This window comes from Mustela nivalis, assembly GCF_964662115.1.
Source record: "Mustela nivalis genome assembly, chromosome: 19".
NCBI classification, from domain to species: Eukaryota; Metazoa; Chordata; class Mammalia; order Carnivora; family Mustelidae; genus Mustela; species Mustela nivalis.
Genome location: NC_139038.1, coordinates 37,705,883 through 37,727,583, shown reverse-complemented (window position 1 = coordinate 37,727,583; position 21,701 = coordinate 37,705,883). Strand labels below are relative to the sequence as shown.

The 21,701-nt window shown below is 61.9% G+C and overlaps 1 protein-coding gene across 13 annotated transcripts in view; it reads left to right on the top strand.

Annotated features, from left to right (window-relative positions):
- Window positions 1-21,701, top strand: part of TSC2 (TSC complex subunit 2) — a 32,244-nt gene that overhangs the window by 2,554 nt on the left and 7,989 nt on the right. For 4 of the 13 annotated variants that reach the window (XM_082713492.1, XM_082713489.1, XM_082713490.1 and 1 more), the window contains exons 4-27: window positions 858-968; window positions 1,994-2,138; window positions 3,080-3,197; window positions 3,600-3,648; window positions 4,043-4,168; window positions 4,487-4,560; window positions 5,638-5,764; window positions 6,847-6,990; window positions 7,829-7,966; window positions 8,721-8,824; window positions 9,137-9,218; window positions 10,113-10,268; window positions 10,674-10,790; window positions 13,353-13,475; window positions 14,241-14,347; window positions 14,514-14,664; window positions 15,803-15,925; window positions 16,323-16,457; window positions 17,055-17,244; window positions 18,047-18,140; window positions 18,309-18,411; window positions 18,654-18,748; window positions 19,899-20,027; window positions 21,356-21,520. In XM_082713492.1, the coding sequence (XP_082569618.1) occupies window positions 858-968; window positions 1,994-2,138; window positions 3,080-3,197; window positions 3,600-3,648; window positions 4,043-4,168; window positions 4,487-4,560; window positions 5,638-5,764; window positions 6,847-6,990; window positions 7,829-7,966; window positions 8,721-8,824; window positions 9,137-9,218; window positions 10,113-10,268; window positions 10,674-10,790; window positions 13,353-13,475; window positions 14,241-14,347; window positions 14,514-14,664; window positions 15,803-15,925; window positions 16,323-16,457; window positions 17,055-17,244; window positions 18,047-18,140; window positions 18,309-18,411; window positions 18,654-18,748; window positions 19,899-20,027; window positions 21,356-21,520 (2,906 nt within the window). The remainder of the gene's footprint in view (window positions 1-857; window positions 969-1,993; window positions 2,139-3,079; window positions 3,198-3,599; window positions 3,649-4,042; window positions 4,169-4,486; window positions 4,561-5,637; window positions 5,765-6,846; window positions 6,991-7,828; window positions 7,967-8,720; window positions 8,825-9,136; window positions 9,219-10,112; window positions 10,269-10,673; window positions 10,791-13,352; window positions 13,476-14,240; window positions 14,348-14,513; window positions 14,665-15,802; window positions 15,926-16,322; window positions 16,458-17,054; window positions 17,245-18,046; window positions 18,141-18,308; window positions 18,412-18,653; window positions 18,749-19,898; window positions 20,028-21,355; window positions 21,521-21,701) is intronic. The other 9 variants (XM_082713493.1, XM_082713491.1, XM_082713488.1 and 6 more) reach the window with 3 other exon arrangements.

The following is a 21,701-nucleotide window of genomic DNA, read 5'->3' as shown; positions in this document are numbered from 1 at the left end:
GAAAATAGTCTTCTGCGTCCATAAAGTTTTCCTGTAGGTATGGAAGCGGGGGGTTGTGGTGCACAGACAGATAAGCCCGAGAGGCTGGCAGAGTCCCCCAGACTGGTGTGTAATCTTGTTGTAGCTTCGGTTGTGTCACTAGGAGTGTTATGCATAGGATAAAGGAGGTGAAAGTTCCAGAGCATCCTGAAATGGTCATGATGTGGGTCGGACACCATCTAAAGGACATTTTAGTCCCTTCCCAAGGGAAGTGAGCCCAAAAACGGTTGGGAAGGTCTGAAGACCCTGGTTGAAGGGAGCCCAGGATGATTAATGTGGAGCAGAGGAGGTGACAAGAGAGACTGATTCTGGGCAGCTGCAGGGGACAGGACCCCTGTACTCCGGGAGGCGATTCCAGAAGCCCACAGCGTTCTCAGCAGCCCAGGCGGGGCAGGTGTGTGGTAGAGAGGGGCCCTTGGCTGGTACAGAGAGGCCAGGGGAGTGGGATTTCTGGGTCACCCTGTAGACCCAGGCCTGCCTGGTCTTCAGATTCTTTCAGTGGCTTTCTTCACTGGAGTCTGAGCACGCTCTAAAGGGGGACTTCTGACCGATCCCGGGGGCCCCCGGCTTGCTGCTTTCCTCCCTCCCCGCCAGGCTGTGGCCAGAGCCTGTGCGTGTTTGTGGTTCACAGTAGCCCACGGCAGGGCCCCCAGCAGCCTCCAGGTCACTTGGTTGTGAGAGTACACAATGTGTGGGCTTCAGAGGAGTGAGTTCCGAGTCAAAAGAACTGTCCTGCTCTGTCCTTTGCTCGTGGTTCTGAGCCTTGAGTGGAGGGGGGATGGTACCCTCTAACCGTGGTCCCTCTTTGCTGGCGGCAGCACGCGGTGGAGGCGCTGTGGAAGGCCGTGGCGGACCTGCTGCAGCCAGAGCGGCCCCCGGAGGCCCGGCACGCGGTGCTGGCTCTGCTGAAGGCCATTGTGCAGGGGCAGGTAATGGGTGGCGGGTCTGCGTGCGGGTGGACCTGGGCTGGGTGTGGGGTGTGACTTCGGGTGGTCGTGGACTTCTTTCACTGTGCCACCCGTGGGCTTTGGCCTTTGGTGAGGGCCCCGGCACCAGCTCTCTGCAGCCTGACAGCCCGAGTGGGCACCCCAGCCTCTTGAACCCTGGGGGACCCTGGTGAGCCCCTGGTCCTCTGCCTCCTCTCCTGGAGAATGGGGGTGGCTATTGTTCCCTCCTCCTCTGGAATGTTTTGGGGTGTCAATGAGGCTGCAGAATGAAAGGGATGTGCCCACTTTGAGAGATTGGTGGCCTGCTGCTGCCCTCCTCCTGCCGGCCTGGGCCTCTGCCCATGGCTCCCTGTGCTCCTGGCTTCTCCTAGAACCCACAGCCTCTGCATTCCTGCCTGGAGGGCTTGCTTCCCTGCTGTGCATTTCCCCCAGCCCTGCACACCCCTGCTGCGTGGAAACGCTTGTCCCCTTTCAGAGTGGTCAGACTTTTTTTTTTTTTTTAAAGATTTGTATTTATTTATTTGACAGACAGAGATCACAAGTAGGCAGAGAGGCAGGCAGAGAGAGAGGAGGAAGCAGGCTCCCTGCTGAGCAGAGAGCCTGATGCAGGGCTCCATCCCAGGACCCTGGGATCATGACCCAAGCTGAAGGCAGAGGCTTTAATCCACTGAGCCACCCAGGCACCCCTGGTCAGACTGTTTTTATCATGCGCAGACACGCTTCTGGGCTTTGAGCCCCAGGAGGGCTGGAACTGTGTTGTCCCCTGCTGTGTGCCCACAGCTTGCGCACAGACACGTGCACACATGTGTGCCAGTCTGGAGCGGCTCCGATCTGGAGCGGCTCCGATGTGCCCAGTTGGTCGTTTACAGCCAGTGCCTTTGGGAAGGAGAAGGGGTCCCAGGGTCAGGAGTTCTCCGGCCCCCTCTACTAAGACAGCTTTGGCTGTGCGGGAGACCCAGCCTGCAGAGTTCCTGGCAGGACAGCTGAGCCTGTGCTTCTGTTTTCAGGGGGACCACCTGGGCGTGCTCAGAGCCCTCTTCTTCAAGGTCATCAAGGATTACCCTTCCAATGAAGACCTCCACGAGAGACTGGAAGTGTTCAAGGCCCTCACGGACAACGGGAGACACATCACCTACTTGGAAGAAGAACTGGGTGGGTGCCGCATCGGGTGCCGGGTTTCTCGGGCTTGGGAGGTCCTGTTGGACTCTGAATGCCAGAAGGCTGCTGAGGCACAGAGGGGGTGCTGTGGTTGATTGGGATGGCCTGCGGAGGGTGCGATACCATGAGCTTCTGCTTGCCTGAGTACGGCCTGGGACAACCACTGTGTCCCCCGGGGAGCTTGTTAGAGATGGACAGTGCTGGGCTTCACTCTAGACCTGTTCGCTCAGAGGCCCTGGGGAGTGAGGCCTGCTAGGTGGGCAGGAGGGGGTCCACGTTTTGTCATGGGGAGGCAGCGCGGCTGACCAGGGTGTCAGCCCGTGTTTTATCCAGGGTACCTTGAAGTTTCTGGGGGGCTGGGGTTGCCTCGTCATGTCTTCTTGCTGGGCCTCTGTGTGCCCTGGGCCTGACCTAGCCTTCCTCTCTGTTGTCCTGATGGAGTGAGGTTTTGGGTCACCACGGTGGGGAGGGGCGGGAGGAGGAGGAAGAAATCAGCTGGCGGGGGCCTGGAGATGGGTCCCAGCTGACATTCTGTCTCCAGGACAGGTGCTCCTGGCTGCCGTGCTCAGGTTTTCTGAGGTGATTTGGCCAGTGGCCAAGCGTGGCTTTTGTCCCTGTTGAGAGAGTCTCAGGGAGGGGTAGAGGGCCAAGAATCTGCCTCCTGGACAAGCGCCCGGTACTGCTGGTGCAGGTCAGCCTCGGGGCCCCGGGCTCCGAGCATCAGACACAAATCCTGCTACCACCCCTCAGCCTGGACCCGCTCAGCGCGGCTCAGGTCAGGTGAACTTCAGAGTTGGCCGCGCCGACCTGCTGGGGCTGCGGCCGAGCCCCTGCCATCCTGTGCGTGGCTTGCTGACGGCAGCAGGAGGGCCGAGGGTGTTTTCCTGATGTGGGGGGAGGAGGCCGGACATTGCCCTCCTCCTCTTCCCCCTCAGCTGGGTTCGTGCTGCAGTGGATGGACATCGGCCTGTCCTCAGAATTCCTCTTGGTGCTTGTGAACTTGGTCAAGTTCAACAGCTGTTACCTGGATGAGTACATTGCATCGATGGTCCAGTAAGGAGTTCCCTAACGTCCCTCTGCTCCCAGCCCTGCTGCCTCAGCTGTTGGAGGCAGCGATTAGTTGGAGGTGCCGCAACAGCGTGGCCGCGCGTGCTCCTGCCCGTAGAGCAGGGGCACTTCGCTTTCACCGGCGCACGCCGTCAGCCGGCGCCTCTGTTACCAATTGCACCGTCGTTTTTTTGCATGTACACGGGGAGCCCTGAAGGCAGGGACTGGGTCCTGCTGATGCTGCCCAGTGGCTGGCACAGGGCAGGCACCTGCCTGTTTGTGGGGGAGTAGAGCCCTCGTGGGTCAAGTTCTTGGTTTTAACTGATTTGTTGAGGCCCCAGAAAGTGGGAAAGAGCCGCGCCGCCCCTGGGAGACGTCCTTCTACTGACCTTGCGCTTCCTCCGCCAGCATGATCTGCCTGCTGTGTGTCCAGACGGTGTCGTCCGTAGACATAGAGGTCAGTAGCTGCTCTCCCCCAAGGACAGTCTTCTTACCCTCCTTCTGGGTGGGCCGGATGGCAGAGTGCTTGGGATCCCAGCTCTGGGCTCGGGCCCTGCACTGCCCCTCACTGCTTACATGGCCCTGGCCAGCTGCTCAGCCTCTCTGGTGCTCAGGACTCCACAGGAAGTGAGCATGTTTGGTTGGATGACCTCCGTCGTGGGGTCGTAGTTCCAGATGGGGCAACCCACCACGACCGTGATGCTCCCTCACTCTCCTTCCCAGGAAGGCTGCTTTGGCAGTGGGGAGGGGTGCCTGTCACTGACCAAAGGAGGGTGGGAATGAGGCTGGGGTTGGGGCACATCCCTGTGGGCGGGAGGGGGGGCCGGCGTGACCTGTGTCCCTCTCCCCAGGTGTCCCTGCAGGTGCTGGATGCCGTGGTCTGCTACAACTGCCTGCCGGCCGAGAGCCTCCCGCTGTTCATCGTCACTCTCTGCCGCACCATCAACGTCAAGGAGCTCTGTGAGCCTTGCTGGAAGGTGGGGTTCTGAACTGTTCTGGAGGGGCTTCCCCAGATGAAGGTGGAGGCCAGGCATGTGAACAGGACAAGGGCTGTGCTGTGTTCAGTGAACGGCTGTCTGCCCTACTGAGGGGAATCCAGTAGCATTTTTCTGGGCTCTGAGCCGAGGCCAGGGTTTTAGTAGTAGTTTGAAAACGCTGCTGCCTCTGTGTTTGGGAGGAGGCGGCAGAGACGCGGCTGGACGCGGAGGGCTTCAGAGTGCTGTCTGCGCAAGGCTGGCCCCCGGGCCCTAGGGCTTGCTTCTGCTCATCTCTGATGGTGGTGCCTTGTTTCCCAGCTGATGCGTAACCTCCTGGGCACCCACCTGGGGCACAGTGCCATCTACAACATGTGTCGGATCATGGAGGACAGGCGAGTGTGCCCCGGGCATGGGGTGGACTGGTACGGGCCAGGTGGCTTGGGTCAGCAGCCACAGAGCCTTCTACGGGGGCCTGAGTGCTTTCCTGTCTAGTGCTTTCTGGCTGCTCCAGAAGCTTGCTGAGCTACAGCTCTCATCCTGTGTTTCTGGCCCTTGTGCTGTCTTTCCTCTGTTGCAAAGTCAGAACCTTCAGAACTAAGGCCCTGAGCGGTCCTGCACTCCCGCCTCGTCGGGGAGGGCTGCCTCACCGGTGCTGTGATGAGGCCCTTGCCCTCCCCTCCCCCAGCCAGATCATCACAGGGCCTGTTGCTTCTGCCCCTGAGGGATGGAACAGGTCTGTCCACTCCCAGGGCCTCCAGCCCCTGGAGCCCCGCTCGCTCCTCGCCAGCCTCCTAGAGTTGGCTGCTCCACATGCAGCTATGTGCCCTTCCCCATGTGCCTCGCTCGGACCATGGCACGGTTGGTTCGGAGCACTGAGAAGAACCACACTGCCCACCATGTCGGGGGCTTCTCCTGCTCTGAGGAGAAGAACCACACTGCCCACCATGTTGAGGGCTGGGTGGCCAGCCCTGCCCCAGCCCGTGGTCCTCCTGCCTCTCCTTGCTGCTCTCCCCCCACCCAGGGCCTCTGTGCCGCCTGTTCCCCTGGCTGCCAGGTCCTCCCTCTGTGCTCGGGTTTCTCTGAGGGTGCGCCCACCTAGGGTGGTTGCTGGTTGCCCAGTGCCCTGGCAGACTCACGTGGCCCTGGGCTTTCCGTCTTGGCTGTAATTTGAGGGAGGGACTTGGCATTTTTTTCATGTGATTCTTTGGTTCACACTAGTGCTTCCTAGACCGTAAGCACCATGAGGCCAAGGGCCTTCTCTTATTTACCTCCGAGTCCTGGCATGTGGCACGGCCGCGTGGTCCGCAGTGACGACTGCGGTGGGAAGGCCTGAGTGAAGTGGGTCATCGCCGCGGGCCCACATCCCCTACCCACAGCCTCTTCCCCAGCCTTGTTGCTTCCCTGTAAGAGCAGGGGGCTCGGGGGGCCGCGGGCTCCACTGACACGTGGTCTTTCTGCCATCGCTGCAGAGCCTACAAGGAGGATGCCGCGCTGCTGAGAGGCGCCGTGTTCTTTGTGGGCATGGCGCTCTGGGGCGCGCACCGACTTTACTCTCTGAAGAACTCCCCGACATCTGTGCTCCCGTCCTTTTATGAGGTGACTTGGCTTCTATGCCATGAGGGCTGCCACATGGGGTGGAGGGGACACAGCACGGGGATGAGTGCAGGTCTACAGGTGGCGAGGCCGCGGCTTTCAGTCACGTGCTTTGTGACCTGGGGACCCTGAGGTCTAGGACCCTTAGCAGGTTTTGTGGGTTTTTTTTTTTTTAAAGATTTTATTTATTTATTTGACAGACAGAGATCACAAGTAGGTAGAGAGGCAGGCAGAGAGGAGGAAGCAGGCTCCCCGCTGAGCAGAGAGCCCGATGTGGGGCTCGATCCCAGAATCCCGGGATCATGACCCGAGCCAAAGGCAGAGGCTTTAACCCACTGAGCCACCCAGGTGCCCCCCCCCTTTTTTTTTAAAGATTTTATTTACTTATTGGACAGGGATCACAAGTAGACAGAGAGGCAGGTGGGGGCGGGGGAAGAAGGCTTCCTGCTGAGCAGAGAGCCCGATGTGGGGCTTGATCCCAGGACCCTGAGATCATGACCTGAACCCAAAGGCAGAGACTTAACCCACTGAGCTACCCAGGCGCCCCGGCAGGTTTCGATTTGAGTGAACATTCTGTCTTAGGGACTTCAGCCCTTGTGGACGAGCAGCAGAACTGCTCCAGGGTCCCCAAGGTGACGGTGTTAGCTCGATAGGCGCTGCTCTCGCTCTCGAGCGAGGCCTGAGACCACTTCTGTGTCCGCGGTGCCGGCTGGTGTTCGGGCACTGGCTGTGTGTGCGCTCACGCTGCGGGCAGGGTGCCCTGGGAGCCGAGGATTCCTCCTGCCGTGCCCTTCTTCTCGGGTGGCAGGGGGCGTGGTCTGAGCCCTTGGCTTGCGGGGGTGGCCTTCTGGTTCTGCAGGGCTGGGGGGCCAGCGGCCCGGAGTTGGCAGCAAGTGGTGTGGCTGAGTCCGGCCATTTAGAGCCAGGCTAGCAGGAGTACTTCCGGGCTCCTGGGATACTTCTTTTGTGGCCTGGGAGCACATGTGGGCAGCCTCTCGGGCTGGGTTCCAAGGGCCCTAGGATGGGGGCTTGCTGGGCAGGAGCAGGAAGCAGCTGAGCTTTGTTCCCTCGGTCTCTTGTTCCAGGCCATGACCTGTCCGAACGAGGTGGTGTCCTACGAGATTGTGCTGTCCATAACCAGACTGATCAAGAAGTACCGGCGGGAGCTCCAGGCCGTGACGTGGGACATCCTGCTGACCATCATGGAGCGCCTGCTGCAGCAGCTCCAGGTACAGCAGCCAGGAAGCCATGGGGCCAGGGGTGGGGGGGGTCCGGACAGCGGGCAGGCCACTGGGTCCTTCCCTGCGTGGCTGTGGACCTATGGGGCTGGAGGCCCACCTCCCCGTGAGCAGGGCCCTCCCTCCATGCCTCCAGAGGCCGCATTCTCCGCCAGGTCTGTGTGCTCTCCCCACTGAAGGTGGTGGCTTTGACCACAACAGGTGGGCGAGGGGGTAGGGCTGGCCTCCCGCAAGTCCCAAAGGGGGATACACCGCATCCCCTTCACGGCCTGTAAGGGGACCCTGAAGAAGACATTTCCCGGGGCATCGGGGATGCCGCCCACGGGTTTGCTGTAACTTTGGCAGAAGTACTAACCGCAGCAGGAGGGGGATGACGTGGGGGCAGCGTGGGGGCTGTAGGAGAGTTGAGACTCTGTCTAGCCGGGCTTGGCGGTGGGGTCTCTTGGGGCACAGGGTCTTGTGGTGGGGGCAGGGCACTAGGCCTGTGCATGGTGATATGCACGGCCAGGCCAGTGGGCAGAGGACTAGACTGTCATCCCTCAGGGCCTGCCGGCTGAGCCAGACCATTGTCACTGACCTGCTACCCCTGGAGCAGCAGGCTGGGAGGCAACTGCCCTGGGGCTTCCAGAAGGTGCTTGGGCTGTGGGGAGGCGTGAACATGCTCAGAGGCGATCCCTTGGAGGCCTGCTGGGTGGGCAGAGCAGGACTCCTTGGGGTCCTCACTCCGTGAATGGGAGAGAATGGCCCGCCTGCCCCCCATGCCCCATGTCTGAATGCGGCTTGTGGGAGACCCGCAGTCTGAGGCCAGAGTCACTCCTCTGTGTTGCAGAACCTGGACAGCCCAGAGCTCAGAGCCGTCGTCCACGACCTGCTGACCACGGTGGAAGAGTTATGCGATCAGAGCGAGTTCCACGGCTCTCCAGAGAGATACTTCGAGCTGGTTGAGCGATGCGCAGACCAGAGGCCTGTAAGACCTCTTCTCCCCTGACTCGGCGGGGCCTTTGGCGCTTGTGCAGGAGGGTGGCCGAGGTTAGACTGCCGGGGGAGAGGTGGGAACCCGTGGCTGAAACAGCTTTCCTTGAGTTTGAATTCGGGCTGGCGGGCAGGCTCCTGCTCTCCGGGGAGGTCTGCTGGGGTGTCAGCCAGCTGACTGCACGTGGGGCCATTGCAGACAGCACTAGCCTGACCCTCAGCTTCCTCCCACCCGTGTGGAGGAAGGTGCCGGCTGGCTTCGGGGACTTGTTGCTTGTGTCTACCCACTGGGCAGCAGGAAGTGCTCACGCCAGGAACCCACAGACTGACGCCAAGACTTTTGTGTGGGTTGTCTTTTTTTTTTTTTTTTTTTTAAAGATCTTAAGATCTTATTTATTTGTTTGAGAGAGAGATCGCAAGTAGGCAGAGAGGCAGGCAGAGAGAGGGGCGGGCGGGGTGGGCGTGAAGCAGGCTCCCTGCTGAGCAGAGAGCCCAAAGTGGGGCTCAATCCCAGGACCCCGAGACCATGACCCGAGCTGAGCCACCCAGGCGCCCTGTGTGGGTTTTTAAATGAATTCCCACTGCTGCCATTAGCACCTTTGTGGTGTGGACCGCCAGCCTGGGGAAGGGCTGGTGTCCGTGAGTGGACTCGCTCCTCCCCGCTCCTCCGCCAGGGCCAGCAGCACGAGCATGAGTGTAGGACAAGCCTCAGGGCAGAGCAGCTCAGTAACGGTGACTTCTTTCCACAGGAGTCCTCGCTCTTGAACTTAATCACGTACAGGGCTCAGTCGATCCATCCGGCCAAAGATGGCTGGATTCACAACCTGCAGCTGCTGATGGAGAGGTTCTTCAGGTAGGCAGCTGCGGAGGCCAGCCGGGCCCCAGGAGCCCAGGCCTGGTCGGGTCAGGGTTTCCCTTTCTTGTCCTTGGAGGGAGCGGGAGCAGGTCAGCCTTCTGATGGGACAGAGTCCTCTGAGGCCCCCACGCGCACTTGCTCTGGTGGCCCCACTCGACTAGGAAGAGGCCGACTCTGAGGGCTTAGCGTTCCACCCTGTGGCCCCGTGTTCCCGTGTTGGGTCTGGATGTGGGCGGGCCGGGGCCTGGTGGAGGGTGAGGCTGGCTGTGGAGCCCGCGCCCAGACCCCAGCAGGTGCACCCACCCCCAGGAACGAGTCCCGCAGTGCCGTGCGCATCAAGGTGCTGGACGTCCTGTCCTTCGTGCTGCTCATCAACAGACAGTTCTATGAGGTGTGAGTCCTGCTGGGGGTGCCTGGTGCGGTCAGCGGGCCTGGGGGTGGGGCTCGGTGAGCCTCCTGGGATACCCATCTGTGGCAGGTTTGCTTAGTGAGCTTGGTTCTCCCCCCGTTCACGTGCTCTGGTGTTGGTTCCCGCCTCCTGCCAGGTTTGCTGGGCCTAGAGTTGCGGGGCCCAAACAGAAGTTGTCAGCAGAGTCTCGTGTGGGGAAGTTTTCTTTTGATTTTTGTGGTCACGTTCTCCAGTCTCGGCCTGACCACGGTGGTGCCAGGCCCTGCCTGTCTCCTGCTGCTGCTTTCCCTCCAGCCGTGACCCGGTCTAGGGCCAGAAGCTGTCCCTCAGACATTCACGTGCCCCTGCTTGCTTGTCCTTTCCTCTGGGAGCTTTTCTCCTGGAGAGCTGGATCTTCTTTTCTCCAGTTCATGCTCTGTGCAGCTTCCGAGGGCAGCCTCCCCAGTGTTTCCGGTGTTCCCAGCCCTGGTCGGCCCACTCCTTCCCTCCTAGCCTTCCTCTTCCCCGCACCTCTGTGCCTTGGAATTCAGTTCAGCAGTGCCTCTTCCAGGAGGCCCCTCTGGGTTCTCAGCTTCCTCATGTCGGGGCTGGTCTTGTCTCGTCCTCTGCTGCTATTGTGCGTTGTATCTGCCTCTGTAGAAGCTGTTGTCACCCTTCCCATCATGATGTCGGGGACGGGCTCTTCCCACCCCAGAGCGTGCACATGGGGGGCCCACCCTGTGACAGTGAATGGGCAAGAGCCAGCCCGGCCACTTGCTGTTGCGTCGTACTTGGGCCTGGGGGCCTGGGCCCCCGAGGGGCTGTGCAGCGCGTCCCTCAGCTGCGGCCGTGCCCCTGCCCCACATTGCCCATCTCCCCCGACTTGTGCCGCTTCAGGAGGAGCTGATCAGCTCAGTGGTCATCTCACAACTCTCCCACGTCCCAGAGGACAAAGACCCTCAAGTCCGGAAACTGGCCACCCAGCTGCTGGTGGACCTGGCTGAGGGCTGTCATACCCACCACTTCAACAGCCTGCTAGACATTGTGGAAAAGGTGAGGGTCGCTTGAGCCTGGGGCTCTGGGTGCCTGGGCTGCTAGAGAGCCCCCCAATTGTGGCCAGGCTGCACAGGCAGCACTGGCTTCTGGACCGTTTGTTCCTGTTGTGCCCAGAGCAATGGCTGCGTCTCAGGTAGGGCCCCCTTACATCAGGAATGGGTGGCGCTACGGGTGTCCTGGAACATAGCCGTGGTGCAGCTCTGGAGCTGGGCTGGACGCATCGTCCTTATGCACGGCCAGTGTGCTTTTCTCTTAACTGTAAAATACGTCGCAGTTTCTGGAAGGGCCCTCAGGAGTGCAAAATGCAGCTTTTGAGAAATGCAGGGGAAAGTGCCGGGTCTGACTGTAGCTGTCGGGGAGAGCCCCGAGCTGGGGAACTGAATGCACGTTTTCTCTCTGAAGGTGATGTCCCGCTCCCTTTCTCCACCCGCTGAGCTGGAGGAGAGAGACGTGGCGGCGTACTCGGCCTCCGTGGAGGACGTGAGGACTGCTGTCTTGGGGCTCCTGGTCATCCTGCAGGTACGTCTCTGCCTTTTTGGGAGGCCCAACCGGCCACCTCTGGGCAGCTGCCGTGCAGGCACACGTCTCCGGGGAGACCTCCGTGGCGTCGTGGAGGGCAGCCTGGCGTGACCCAGGCTCCTTGTCACAGCGTGGGGCGCTCCTGAGGGTCGCGGGGCCTGTCTGGGCAGAGACGCCCTCACGTTGCTGCCGAGGTGGGGCAGGCTGACCCTGTGGTAGTGGGCTGGTTTTCACGGCTTCATTGAGAGGTGTAGTTGGCGTTCCGTAGAATTCGTGTACTACGCGTGTGGTCCAGGGGATTTCCGGTACCTCCAGAGACTCACATGGTGGACGCTGCGCCTCTGTGCCTTTAGAACGTCTTCCTTCTCTGGAAGCAACTCCACACCCATTAGCTGTTCCTCCCCACTTCCCCTGGGCACCCTGGCCCCTGCCAGCCACCCGTCCACTCTGCATCTTGTGGATTTGTGCCTTCTGGATGTTTCGTGTGACCATGGACTTGTGCAGTGCGTGCTCTGAGCATCTTGAGGCTCATTGGGCTGGTGGCAGGGCTCAAGGCTTCGCTCCGATGGCCGTCGGGCCGCATGTGGATTTGCTGTCTTTGCTCATCAGTTCTTTTTTTTTTAAAGATTATTTATTTATTTATTTGACAGAGAGATCACAAGTAGACAGAGAGACAGGCAGAGAGAGAGAGAGAGAGGGAAGCAGGCTCCCTGCTGAGCAGAGAGCCCAATGCGGGATTCGATCCTAGGATCCTGAGATCAGGACCTGAGCTGAAGGCAGTGGCTTAACCCACTGAGCCACCCAGGCGCCCTGCTTATCAGTTCTGTGTTGACGGTCGCTGGGTGGTTCCCCCTTTGTGCCCCTGTGAATCCTGCCAGGGTGAACATCCACGTGCCAGTGTGTGTGCAGACGTGGGTTTTTCCTTCTCTTGGGTGCAGGCCTGTGAGGGGACTCGCTGGCTCGGACAGTGACCCCGCACGTGGTCAGCCAAGGAGCAGCCGGACCGCGTTCCACAGGGGCCGCTCCGTGGCCGGGAACAGCATGAGGCTCCTTTACCCACAGTCCCCGGCGCGCCTGCGGCTCTGCTTTCCTGGAGCGTCCCAGGCTGCTGTGGTCTGGTTCGCACGCCCCTCGCGAGGAACGCCCTTCACTGGGGTGCCCGGTGGCCGTGTACGCGTCTTCTTTGTGGAAGTGTCTGCTCACATCCTCTGCTCACGTGTTAACGGCATCGTTTGTCTTTTTGCTGAGTCGTGAGGGGACTTGGTGTGTCGTGGATGAGTCTGACCTTGGGTTGGTGCTTGCTCTCCTTTGCTGTGGCCAGACACCCCTGCTCGCAGGCTTGACCGGGTCCCTGCGGGCCTCCTCCGGCCTCCGCCTCGGCTCTGCCACTGATGTCACCGCATCACGGCGTCCCTGGAGCTCACTTGCCAGTGTCCGTGTTATGTAAAATGCGGTATTTGAGTCTGTGGCCTCGAATGCTTCTTGTTCACAGAATGTCCCGTGCTGCTTCTGTGGGATGGTTATTTCCTGGCGTGGAAGTTTGAAGTGTTTGTGGAAAGGCGACTGGCACTTCCGTGGCCTCCTGTCCTGGGAGCCCGGCCCCCTTTAGACCTCTGGTGGGTGAGGGGTGCGTCGGCCTGAGTGAGTGCAGAACCCTGCCGTGGAGAAGCTGGGAAGGTGGCTCATCGCCCTTGCTTGGAACTCCAGCCCCGCAGACCCTGGGTGGGGGGCCACAGAACCAAGCTGTTGGCAAGCTGGAGCAGTGTCCTGGGCCTGGAGACGCTCGTTTGAGAGATAACCCGCGCCGTGTGAAACAGGCGAGCAGCACACACGGAGCACAGTTAGATTGTATTCGTCTTTCCTGCTGGACAGGCAGGCCTGGCTGCCGCTGTCCCCCTCCCCTGTGGTCCTTTCTGAATGGGCCTGAACATTGGGTCCAACTCTCTCTCCCCTGTCCCCCTTCTTGTGGTAATTTCTCTTGAAGAGCAGCAGCGATTTATGTTGTAAGGCCCTGGTTTGAGTACCACGAGCCATGGAGGGGTTCCTCTGGCTGTGGCTGGACCCCCAGTGCCTGGCCAGCTGGTGCCACCTCACACCAGGGTCTCATCTGGCCTCTCCTGGGCTTATGTGTCAGGGAGCTGGGGCAGGCAGGGGGCTCGCTGTGGGGATGACGACCCAGCGGCTGGGGGAATGGCCCCCCTACAGGGCCCCCTGGAGCCCGCGGGGCCTCACTCGCCCTGGTCTATCCTGCTGTGCCGGTGGCCGGAAAAGGTGCTTTCAGCTCACGGGTCACGTCATACATGTTGCCGAGCAGTGCCCCATTAGATACATTTTCCTGATTTATTAGCGGATTCCCTTTCTGCCACCACCAAGGGTGTGCGTGTGTGGGCGCGTCCGTGGGATGGAGTCCCGGGAACGGAGGTGGCAGCTAGTGGGCCCTGTGTGTTGCCCAGTCACTCCCCAGAGCTCGTCCTATTCCCCTCGTCCTGGGCATTGGGTGCTGGCTCCCTACCTGCCTCTTGGCGTCCCACTCTCAGAGCAACCGGCACACTCTCTCCGCAGACCAAGCTATACTCCTTGCCCGCCAGCCATGCGATGCGCGTTTATGAGACACTTGTTGGCCACATCCAGCTGCACTACAAGCACGACTACACCCTGCCCATTGCCGCCAGTATCCGGCTACAGGTAGGATGGGGCTTGTTGGCGGACCGTGGCCGGGCTGCTACCACTGCGGCTCAGGGCTGGCCACGGCTGGCTTCCGGGGTGCCTGCTGGTGCCAGGAGGGAGCTCAGGCTAGGACGCTGGCAGGTGGCCCAGGAGCACGCTCCCATGAACCAGCCGTGGCCGTAGCCTCCCTGGGCCCTGGTGCCCTTCTTGCTGTGTCTGCATGCCTCTGCGCTGCTCTGAGCCAGGTGGCGGTCCATAGTGTGGGCGGAGATGAGCTTCCATGGCTTTCAGGGGTGCTGTCTCACCCTGGGGCTGCAGTCTTCAGGCGGCGGGCCGCGCGGGCCACGGGGCAGAACACACAGTTGCGGCTGCCGTCGTAGGTGTTGGCGCCAGGCCGAGCGGTGGTCGTGGGGAGGGAAGTCCTGGTCCCCTTGCAGAGCCTCTGTGTGATGGGGCAGCCTCCATCATCAGGGCAGCCCAGTTAAGGGACCTGTCGGTCATGGGAAGAGGTGCTGGTGGCCTGAGCGTGGCTGTGTTTCCTGGCACTCGGGGCCGTGGGGCTGCCTGGCCAGTGTGCGGGCCACGCTCCCTGTGTCGTGGGGGCGGGCCTGGCTGTGGCAGGAGAAGGCTAGGGACGCCTGTGTGGCACTGCCTGCACTGCTGTGGCCGCGGTGGGGTTGGTGCATGTGCTGTTGGGGCGGGGCCTTCCGTGGAGCAGCCGGGCTGAGAGTACACAGGCCCGGCATCTGCCTAGCTTTGCTGGATCTCACTTTCTCCCTGCAGGCCTTCGACTTCCTGCTGCTCCTGAGGGCCGACTCGCTGCACCGTCTCGGCCTGCCCAGCAAGGATGGGGCCGTGAGGTTCAGCCCTTACTGTGTTTGCGATGCCATGTGCGTATCAGCCTTGTCCCCGGCGCCGGCCAGGGAGCCAGCTGTGCCCAGCCCTGGGGGTGCTTGTGGGTCTGAGGAATGTCCTATAGCAGCCCGATGGCCACTTAGGGTGCCTGCGCTGGTCCCTGCCCTGTGGCCTCAGTGCTGGTCCCCCCTGCTTTCACAGGGAGCCAGAGCGGGGTCCAGAGAAGAAGGCCAGTGGCACCCTGTCCAATCCCACGGGGCCGCCCGGCCCTGCGCCCACAGGCCCCGCGGTGAGACTTGGCTCTTTGCCTTACTCCCTGCTCTTCCGTGTGCTGCTGCAGTGCTTGAAGCAGGTGAGCCAGCTGGTCCCTCCACGGTGCCCCGCACACTTCCTATCCCTGCATCAGCTACCGCGGAGGCACGCTACTGCCCCAAGCATCCAGTAGTTCTGTGATGGATGCCGTGCATCCCATCCTGTGAGCTGGGCACAGAGCTGAGACGTGCCTGCCCCTGGGAGGTGGATTTGGTATAGGATGGAGCCGTGTAGACAAGTGAGGGAGTCGTTGGATGACGTGCGTCGGGTGGAGGCCGAGACGGGCCGCGTGCGACGGGGTGCTGCTGGCACTTCTGGCCAGGGGTGCTGGGACGGCTGGGTGAGGCGGAGAGGTAGGACAGGTTCTGGGGGTCAGGAACAAGCAGAGCCTCGAGGTAGAGTGGGTGTCAGCGGAGGTGGGGCTGGGGCCTTGAATGGAGTGGAGGCCTATCTCTGCAAGGGGGCCGGCGGGAGAGGCGATGTGGTCAGTGGCGTGCCGCTGTGCGCCTGGGAAGCCCTCGAGGGCCAAAGGCAGGGGAGCCGTTTCCTCTCCCTGTGGGCACCAGTCGTTGGCACTGAAGGGGGCTGTCAGGTACTTCCTGGGAGAGGTTCCAGGCCTGCATCACAGGTGGGATCTGGGGAAAGGTTTTCAGGACTCAAGGCCACATGTGTTGCTGATGGGCGGTGGTCTCCCCGCTGAGCTGGGGAGGGCTGGCCAGGGAAGGTCCACAGGGGCCACAACCACGTCTTCCTTATCGCTGTGGCCCTCAGTGGATTTTGGTTCTGGAGTGGGTCCCCGGGCTTGTGGATTATTTTGGAATATGTGCTGCTTTTCCTTTTGAGATACAGGTTTTTTACTCAGTACACGTTTGTGGTGCTCTGGACGGGCCTCAGTCAGGGCTTGTGGCTACGGCGTCCCGGGCGGGAGGCCTGGGGGTCCCCGTCGGGCACCCAGGGAGGGCAGGGCCGGCGTGGGAGTCCAGGGCCAGTTCAGGGCAAGAGGTGGTGCCGCTGGGCCTGGGCCTCCTGCTCAGCCTGGTGTCTGGAGGGTGCCATCGTCGTGCCGCGGGGCACTTCCTCAGAGGAGCACGTGCTCCTGCAGGGACAGAGGGGTCAGGAGGCCACACAGCTGCCAGGCTGCTGACAGCGCTTCGGCTGAGCGGCCGCTCCCCCTGCAGGAGGCGGACTGGAAGGTGCTGAAGCTTGTGTTGGGCAAGCTGCCCGAGTCCCTGCGCTACAAGGTGCTCATCTTCACGTCTCCGTGCAGCGTTGACCAGCTGTCCGCTGCCCTCTGCTCCATGGTAAGGCCGCCCGCACCGTGGGGCCGCCACCTGCGCCTTCCCGCTCTGGCCCCCAGGCCCGGCAGGTCAGGTGCGGTCACACGAGAGGGCAGTCCCGCTGGGAGATCGTGCCCCTGGGGCCCTGTCCTCCCTTCCCCATTCATAGGCCTCTGTGCAGGGCTCTGGCTCGCCCTCCCCGTGTGCTAGCTTGATTCCTCTCCCTCGCCTTCCTCACTGGGCTTCCTGGGCCAGGCGCGTCCGTCTTGGGTCTGTCCCTGGCTGGTGGGCGCTCCCATGGGTCTGACAAGGCAGACCCTCGGCCAGACAGAGAGTAGGAAGGCCCCTGGGCTCTCGGCCACCCTGCGGCTCGCCCTTGCCTCACTGACGTGCAGCCTGCTCCCTGAGCCTCGGCCTTCAGCTTTCAGGTCCCAGGACCCTGGAGCGGCTCCGAGGCACCCCGGAAGGCTTCTCCAGAACCGACCTGCATCTGGCGGTGGTTCCCGTGCTGACAGCACTCATCTCGTACCACAACTACTTGGACAAAACCAGACAGGTATGAAGCGGGAGAGGGACAGCGGGGCTGCTTTGTGGGGTGTTGGCCTCAGCCGGACGGGCCCAACTTTCTCCACAGCCCAGGTCGGGGGTGGGGCAGGGAACACGTGTGGGGGTGGGGCTGGCTCCACGGGGGCCCTGAGCCGCGCACTGCCCTGGTCTCCCGTGGGGCGTGGGAGTGCCGTGTTCACGCGGGAAGCTGCCCGGAGTTCAGTGAGCCTGGTGGCCTTGTTGTGTTAGGCAGAACCTCCCCTGTCATAAGGCCAGCCAGTTGGTGGGGGGGTTCCCATAACCAAAGGGGTCATGGGCCTAGGGAGTCCTGTCTCCAGGGTGGGCTGAGGCACCAGGGGGCCCGGCCAGTGTTCGTGGCTGGGAAGCATCAGGAAGCCCCTGACCAGAGCTGCCCACTGTCCAGTCTCCTCAGGACAGCTCGGCTCCTGGTGCTGTGCTGGTTTGGGGCTCAGGGACAAGGCAGTAACCTTCCTGAGTCTTGGTCTTGTCCCCTGTAGAATGTCCTAGAGTGGGCGAGGGGAGAGCAGCGTGCGGGCAGGGCCGGGGTGCGGCAGGCTGGGTCTGAGGCGCTGGCCCTGTCTCGCAGCGGGAGATGGTGTACTGCCTGGAGCAAGGCCTCATCTACCGCTGTGCCAGCCAGTGCGTGGTGGCACTGGCCATCTGCAGTGTGGAGATGCCGGACATCATCATCAAGGCGCTTCCTGTGCTGGTTGTGAAGCTCACTCACATCTCAGCCACTGCTAGCATGGCCGTTCCTCTCCTCGAGTTCCTGTCAAGTGAGCATGCGGCTCTGCACGTGCCTGTGTGCATACGGGCGTGCGTGTGCGCGTGGTGGGGTGGATCCTTGGGGTAGTGGCTGTCACGTATGCCAACTTCGCTGACCTCATCTCATGACCTCTCTTGGGAGATGCCTGGGCGTGCTGTCTCCACGGAGCACGTGGGCTGCGCCATCCTTTCTGGTCTCAGGGCCTTTGCACCTCCTGCCTGAGCCTTGAATGCTTTCCTTCCTGGCCTTCGAGCGGCCCGTGCCACTCTAACCCTCAGTGTCGGTTTAAATGGCACAGAAGCCTGTCTTGCCGGATGTGGGTGTCTGTCCTCTGCCCGGCTCTCGCAGCCTCATGGTGCTTCCCCTCAGGGCACGTACTGCAGCTTGGACGGGCTTCCTGGGGTCAGGGTGCCCGCTCACCGCCTTGTTCCTGGTACCCCAGTGCGTGTTTAACCCTCAGCGGGGCAGTGACAGGAACAGAGCAGGGCCACTGGCACTTATGCAAAATGACACGTGGGCCCTTTGCTGGATGTTTTTCTGTTCACAGCCTTCTAAAGATGCGGAAGCCGCATCTAGCTCAGGGGTCCTATGACTGTAGGACGCTGGCGAGGTTTTGCATTGGGGACCAGTTTACGAGCTCTTAGAATGGAGAACCAAGGGGAAAGGGAAGGTTGCGTTCACGGGGCTGTGACCTTCAGTCCTCCGTAGCCCTCTGAGGTCAGGAGGTAGCACAGGTCCCTGGTGATGGTGGGGTGGGTCTTTGCCTCTCCCTCCCACTCGCGCCCCCTGACCCATGTGTCCTGCCCTCGCAGCTCTGGCCAGGCTGCCTCACCTCTACAGGAACTTTGCAGCGGAGCAGTACGCGAGTGTCTTTGCCATCTCCCTGCCTTACACCAATCCCTCCAAGTGAGTGCCGGCCCGCGCCTCCTGCTGTGGCCTGGGCCAGCCAAGAGCTGTGCCAGTCCTTTGCCTCGGATGGGCCTGTGGCATTAGGGCCTCGCTTCCGTGCTCAGCCCCGGGCTCATCGGCCTTGGGGCCCCAGCAGAGCTGTAGTCCTTCTCTTCCTCCTTACAGGTTTAATCAGTACATCGTGTGCCTGGCCCATCACGTCATAGCCATGTGGTTCATTAGATGCCGCCTGCCCTTCCGGAAGGATTTTGTTCCCTTTATCACTAAGGTAGGCCAGCGGAGCCCAAACCTGTTGTCGAGGTGAGACCTGCTTCGCCATTGGCTGTCCCATGGCCAGAGCGGGGAGATGAATAGGGAGTGAGAGGTGGGTGGTGACGGGGGGCTGCGCTTGCCGCCCGCAGCCTGCCAGGACCCAGCACCCTGTAGGTGTGGAGCCCAGGCTCCTGGAGGGAAGAAACACAGGGTTCAGTCCCCGGTGGCTGATGGCTCAGGTCTGCTCCACTCTGCCAGGGTCTGCGCTCCAACGTTCTCCTGTCCTTTGATGACACCCCCGAGAAGGACAGCTTCAGAGCGCGAAGCACCAGCCTCAACGAGAGGCCCAAGAGGTGCGGGCCTGCGGCGGGAATGGGGCACAGCGGGGCAGGTTTGCAAGCGTGACCTGTGACCGATGGCACACACGGGGTCTGGGCTGGCCTACCGCCCTGTGGCCAGCCAGCGGCCCTGAGAAGTAGTTGGGGGATGTCCCTGTGCAGACCGTGCTGGGCGCCAGGGGGTCCTGGCTTGGAGCCTGCAAAGGCCCTTAATGCGCTCACGTAGCTGGAAGAGCTGCTGTCCCCACCCAGCCGGCCTCTGTGGCCCATGGTATTGTGGAGCCTGTGTGCTGGGCTGTGGCCAGGCCTGGCCTGCCTGAGACCTGAGGGCTGACGCACAGAGCTGGGAATTGGGGTGCTAGCTTGACTCCACTGGATGGGCTGAGGGTTCCATGAGGACTCTGGTGGCTCTAGAGAAGCCAGATCCCGGGCCTGGCTAGGGAGGTGCTCCGGGCCCAGAAGCGAGCCTAGCCCCAGGCCGAGGTTGCCTGTCCTCCCGAGCTTGCTCTCCACCCTTGCTGACCAGGGGCCACGGCCCTCTGGACCATCACAGCCGCTTTGCCAGGTCCGAGAGAGAGCTGTGCTAGGCCTTATGTCTTGTTTGCATCTCATACGAGCCGCAACTCCTCTTTCTGTGCCCGCCTTCCCACCCAAGCTTTGCAGTTCTCCTTTGGTGGAGATATGGCATTTTCCAGAATGACCAGGTCAGTGTGACCTACAGTCCAAAGCTGGCTTCTCCAGCTCCCAGTAGCTGAGCGCCAGGGGCCCCGAGCTGAGAACCAGCCCTTTGAGCAGTGACCTCCAGGGCCTCAGGGCATCCTGGCCCCTGAGCGGGGTGGGCGGGGCTCCTGGTCAGCACAGCCTGGAACCTGCCGTGCGTCGCGCTCCATACATGTTCAATTTGCGCTAATGTTCTTTGTTTTGGTTCTGTGCGTGAGACCTTTTTCTTAGTCATGTGTATGAGATGTATTTTCATGCTTTTTTGTTTTCTGTTTCTTTCCCCTGCCAACTGGCCTCTGGCATGGTTTTTTGTTCATCTCACCCGCGGGCTCTCCATCCTGACCCTGTGGCCTGTGACCTTTCCTCCTCATCCCTCCAATGGCTTGTTCTCCCCTCCTGGGAGCTGGGCTCTCTGGGGCTCGGGCCCTCCTTCCTCTCCTGGTAGTTTGAGGATAGCCAGAACCCCCAAACAAGGCTTGACTAACTCTCCACCCGTGAAAGAATGCAAGGAGAGCTCTGCCGCAGAGGCCTTCCGGTGCCGCAGCATCAGTGTGTCAGAGCATGTGGTCCGCAGGTAGTGGTGCGGCGGGCGGGGGGCTGTGGCCCGCGGGGGGGCTGCGGCGGGCGGGGGCACCCGGGTGGTGGTGCATGGGGCTGCTTGCATGAGCTCGTCGCCTGCCCACACCCTCCCTGACCAGAGCCAGAAGAAAGCCCCGGGGGCGGGTGGGCTGCCTTTGGTCTGGGGGGAGCCTGGAGGGGCGGGTGGAAAGGTTGCATTCTGTCCCCGTGCCCTGGCGGAGCCTGGGCGGGCTACAAGGCACGCTCAGAGGCTTAGCTCAGAGCCTAGAGCAGGGCTGGAGCTCTGAGAGAGCCAGGCGTCCAGTGGCCGCTGTCCGCGGGGCTGGCCCCGGAGGTCAGGTTTTTATGTGAAATCGAGTGGCGCCCGTGCAGGCTGGGTGGGAAACATGTTCAGGGTTCGGCTTTCCTACGCTTGCAAGTGGACTGTAGCCTTGAGCTTTCTTCTCGTGGAGGATTGCTTCCTGTCGTAGCCAGAAGGGAGCGCGGGGCTGTGTACAGAGCAGTGGACGTGCGTGCGTGGCCGCGGTTGCTTCTCCCTGCCTGGGTGTGTGAGTGTAGGTGTGGGCTCTGGGGGTCACTGCTTCGTGCCGACCAGGCCAGGCTGCACTGAGCTGGGCGGGGGGCTGTCTCCTCCCCAGGAAGCCCCTCAGGCCTGGGAGTGCGAAGCTCAGAGACCCACCTCCTCAGCGCTGCCTGGCGTAGGCTCTGGCCTCAGGCTGGCCTCTGCCGAGCGGGGTCTGACTTGGGGCACGGGAGCAGGGGGCGGTCGGCTCTCTTTTAGTGAACTCTAACACAAGCCCAGCTTGGCAAAGGGGCTGTGAAATTCCATATTAGAATTAAACCTGCACAAGCCTCTTCTCCTGGTCACTGGGTGCGTGCGGAGCCTGGGGGGGCCGATTGAGGTGGACAAGCCGCACACAAAGCCCAGACCCTCCCTGTCGTCGGGAGGAGGCCCTGTGGGCAGAATGCAATCTCGGTGTGTCTGTGGTCTTTGTGTCTCTGCATGACTAAACTATCCGCCGCCAAGCCGTCCCCTAACTCTCCTGTGCTTCGGTGAGGGGACGTCGGTCTCGTCTGTACCCTGTCTCCTGAGCCTCTGCTCCGACGAGTGGGCCTGGGTCTCTCCCGTGAGGCCCTGCCCCTCCTCTCTCTGGGATGACGTGTCCGTGTGGTCTGCCACGGGGTGGCTCGACTGGGTGTGCGCCCCGGTGGGGGGTTTGTGGGTGTGGCCCTCCCAGCACTTGCATGCCTCGAGCTTTGGCCCCCGGTGGGAGATGAGTCGCCCCGGCCAGCCCCTGACCTCGCCGGGGCCTCTCCCTCTAGCAGGATCCAGACGTCCCTCACCAGCGCCAGTCTGGGGTCTGCAGACGAGAATTCAATGGCCCAGGCTGATGACAACTTGAAAAATCTCCACCTGGAGCTCACGGAGACGTGTCTGGACATGATGGCCAGATACGTGTTCTCCAACTTCACAGCGGTCCCCAAGAGGTGCGGGCTGGGCCCCGGGGCGGGGTGGGAGGCTAGCGCCTGGTTCCGCTTCTGTAACCGTACTTGGCAGCGGTGTCAGCGGGCCAGGCGGGCCCTGGCCAGGCCTCCTGTGTGTGGTAGGGCCCCACTCCTCTGAGGGCCCCCCGCGCCGCAGTCCACACACCTTTGAAACCAAGATGCC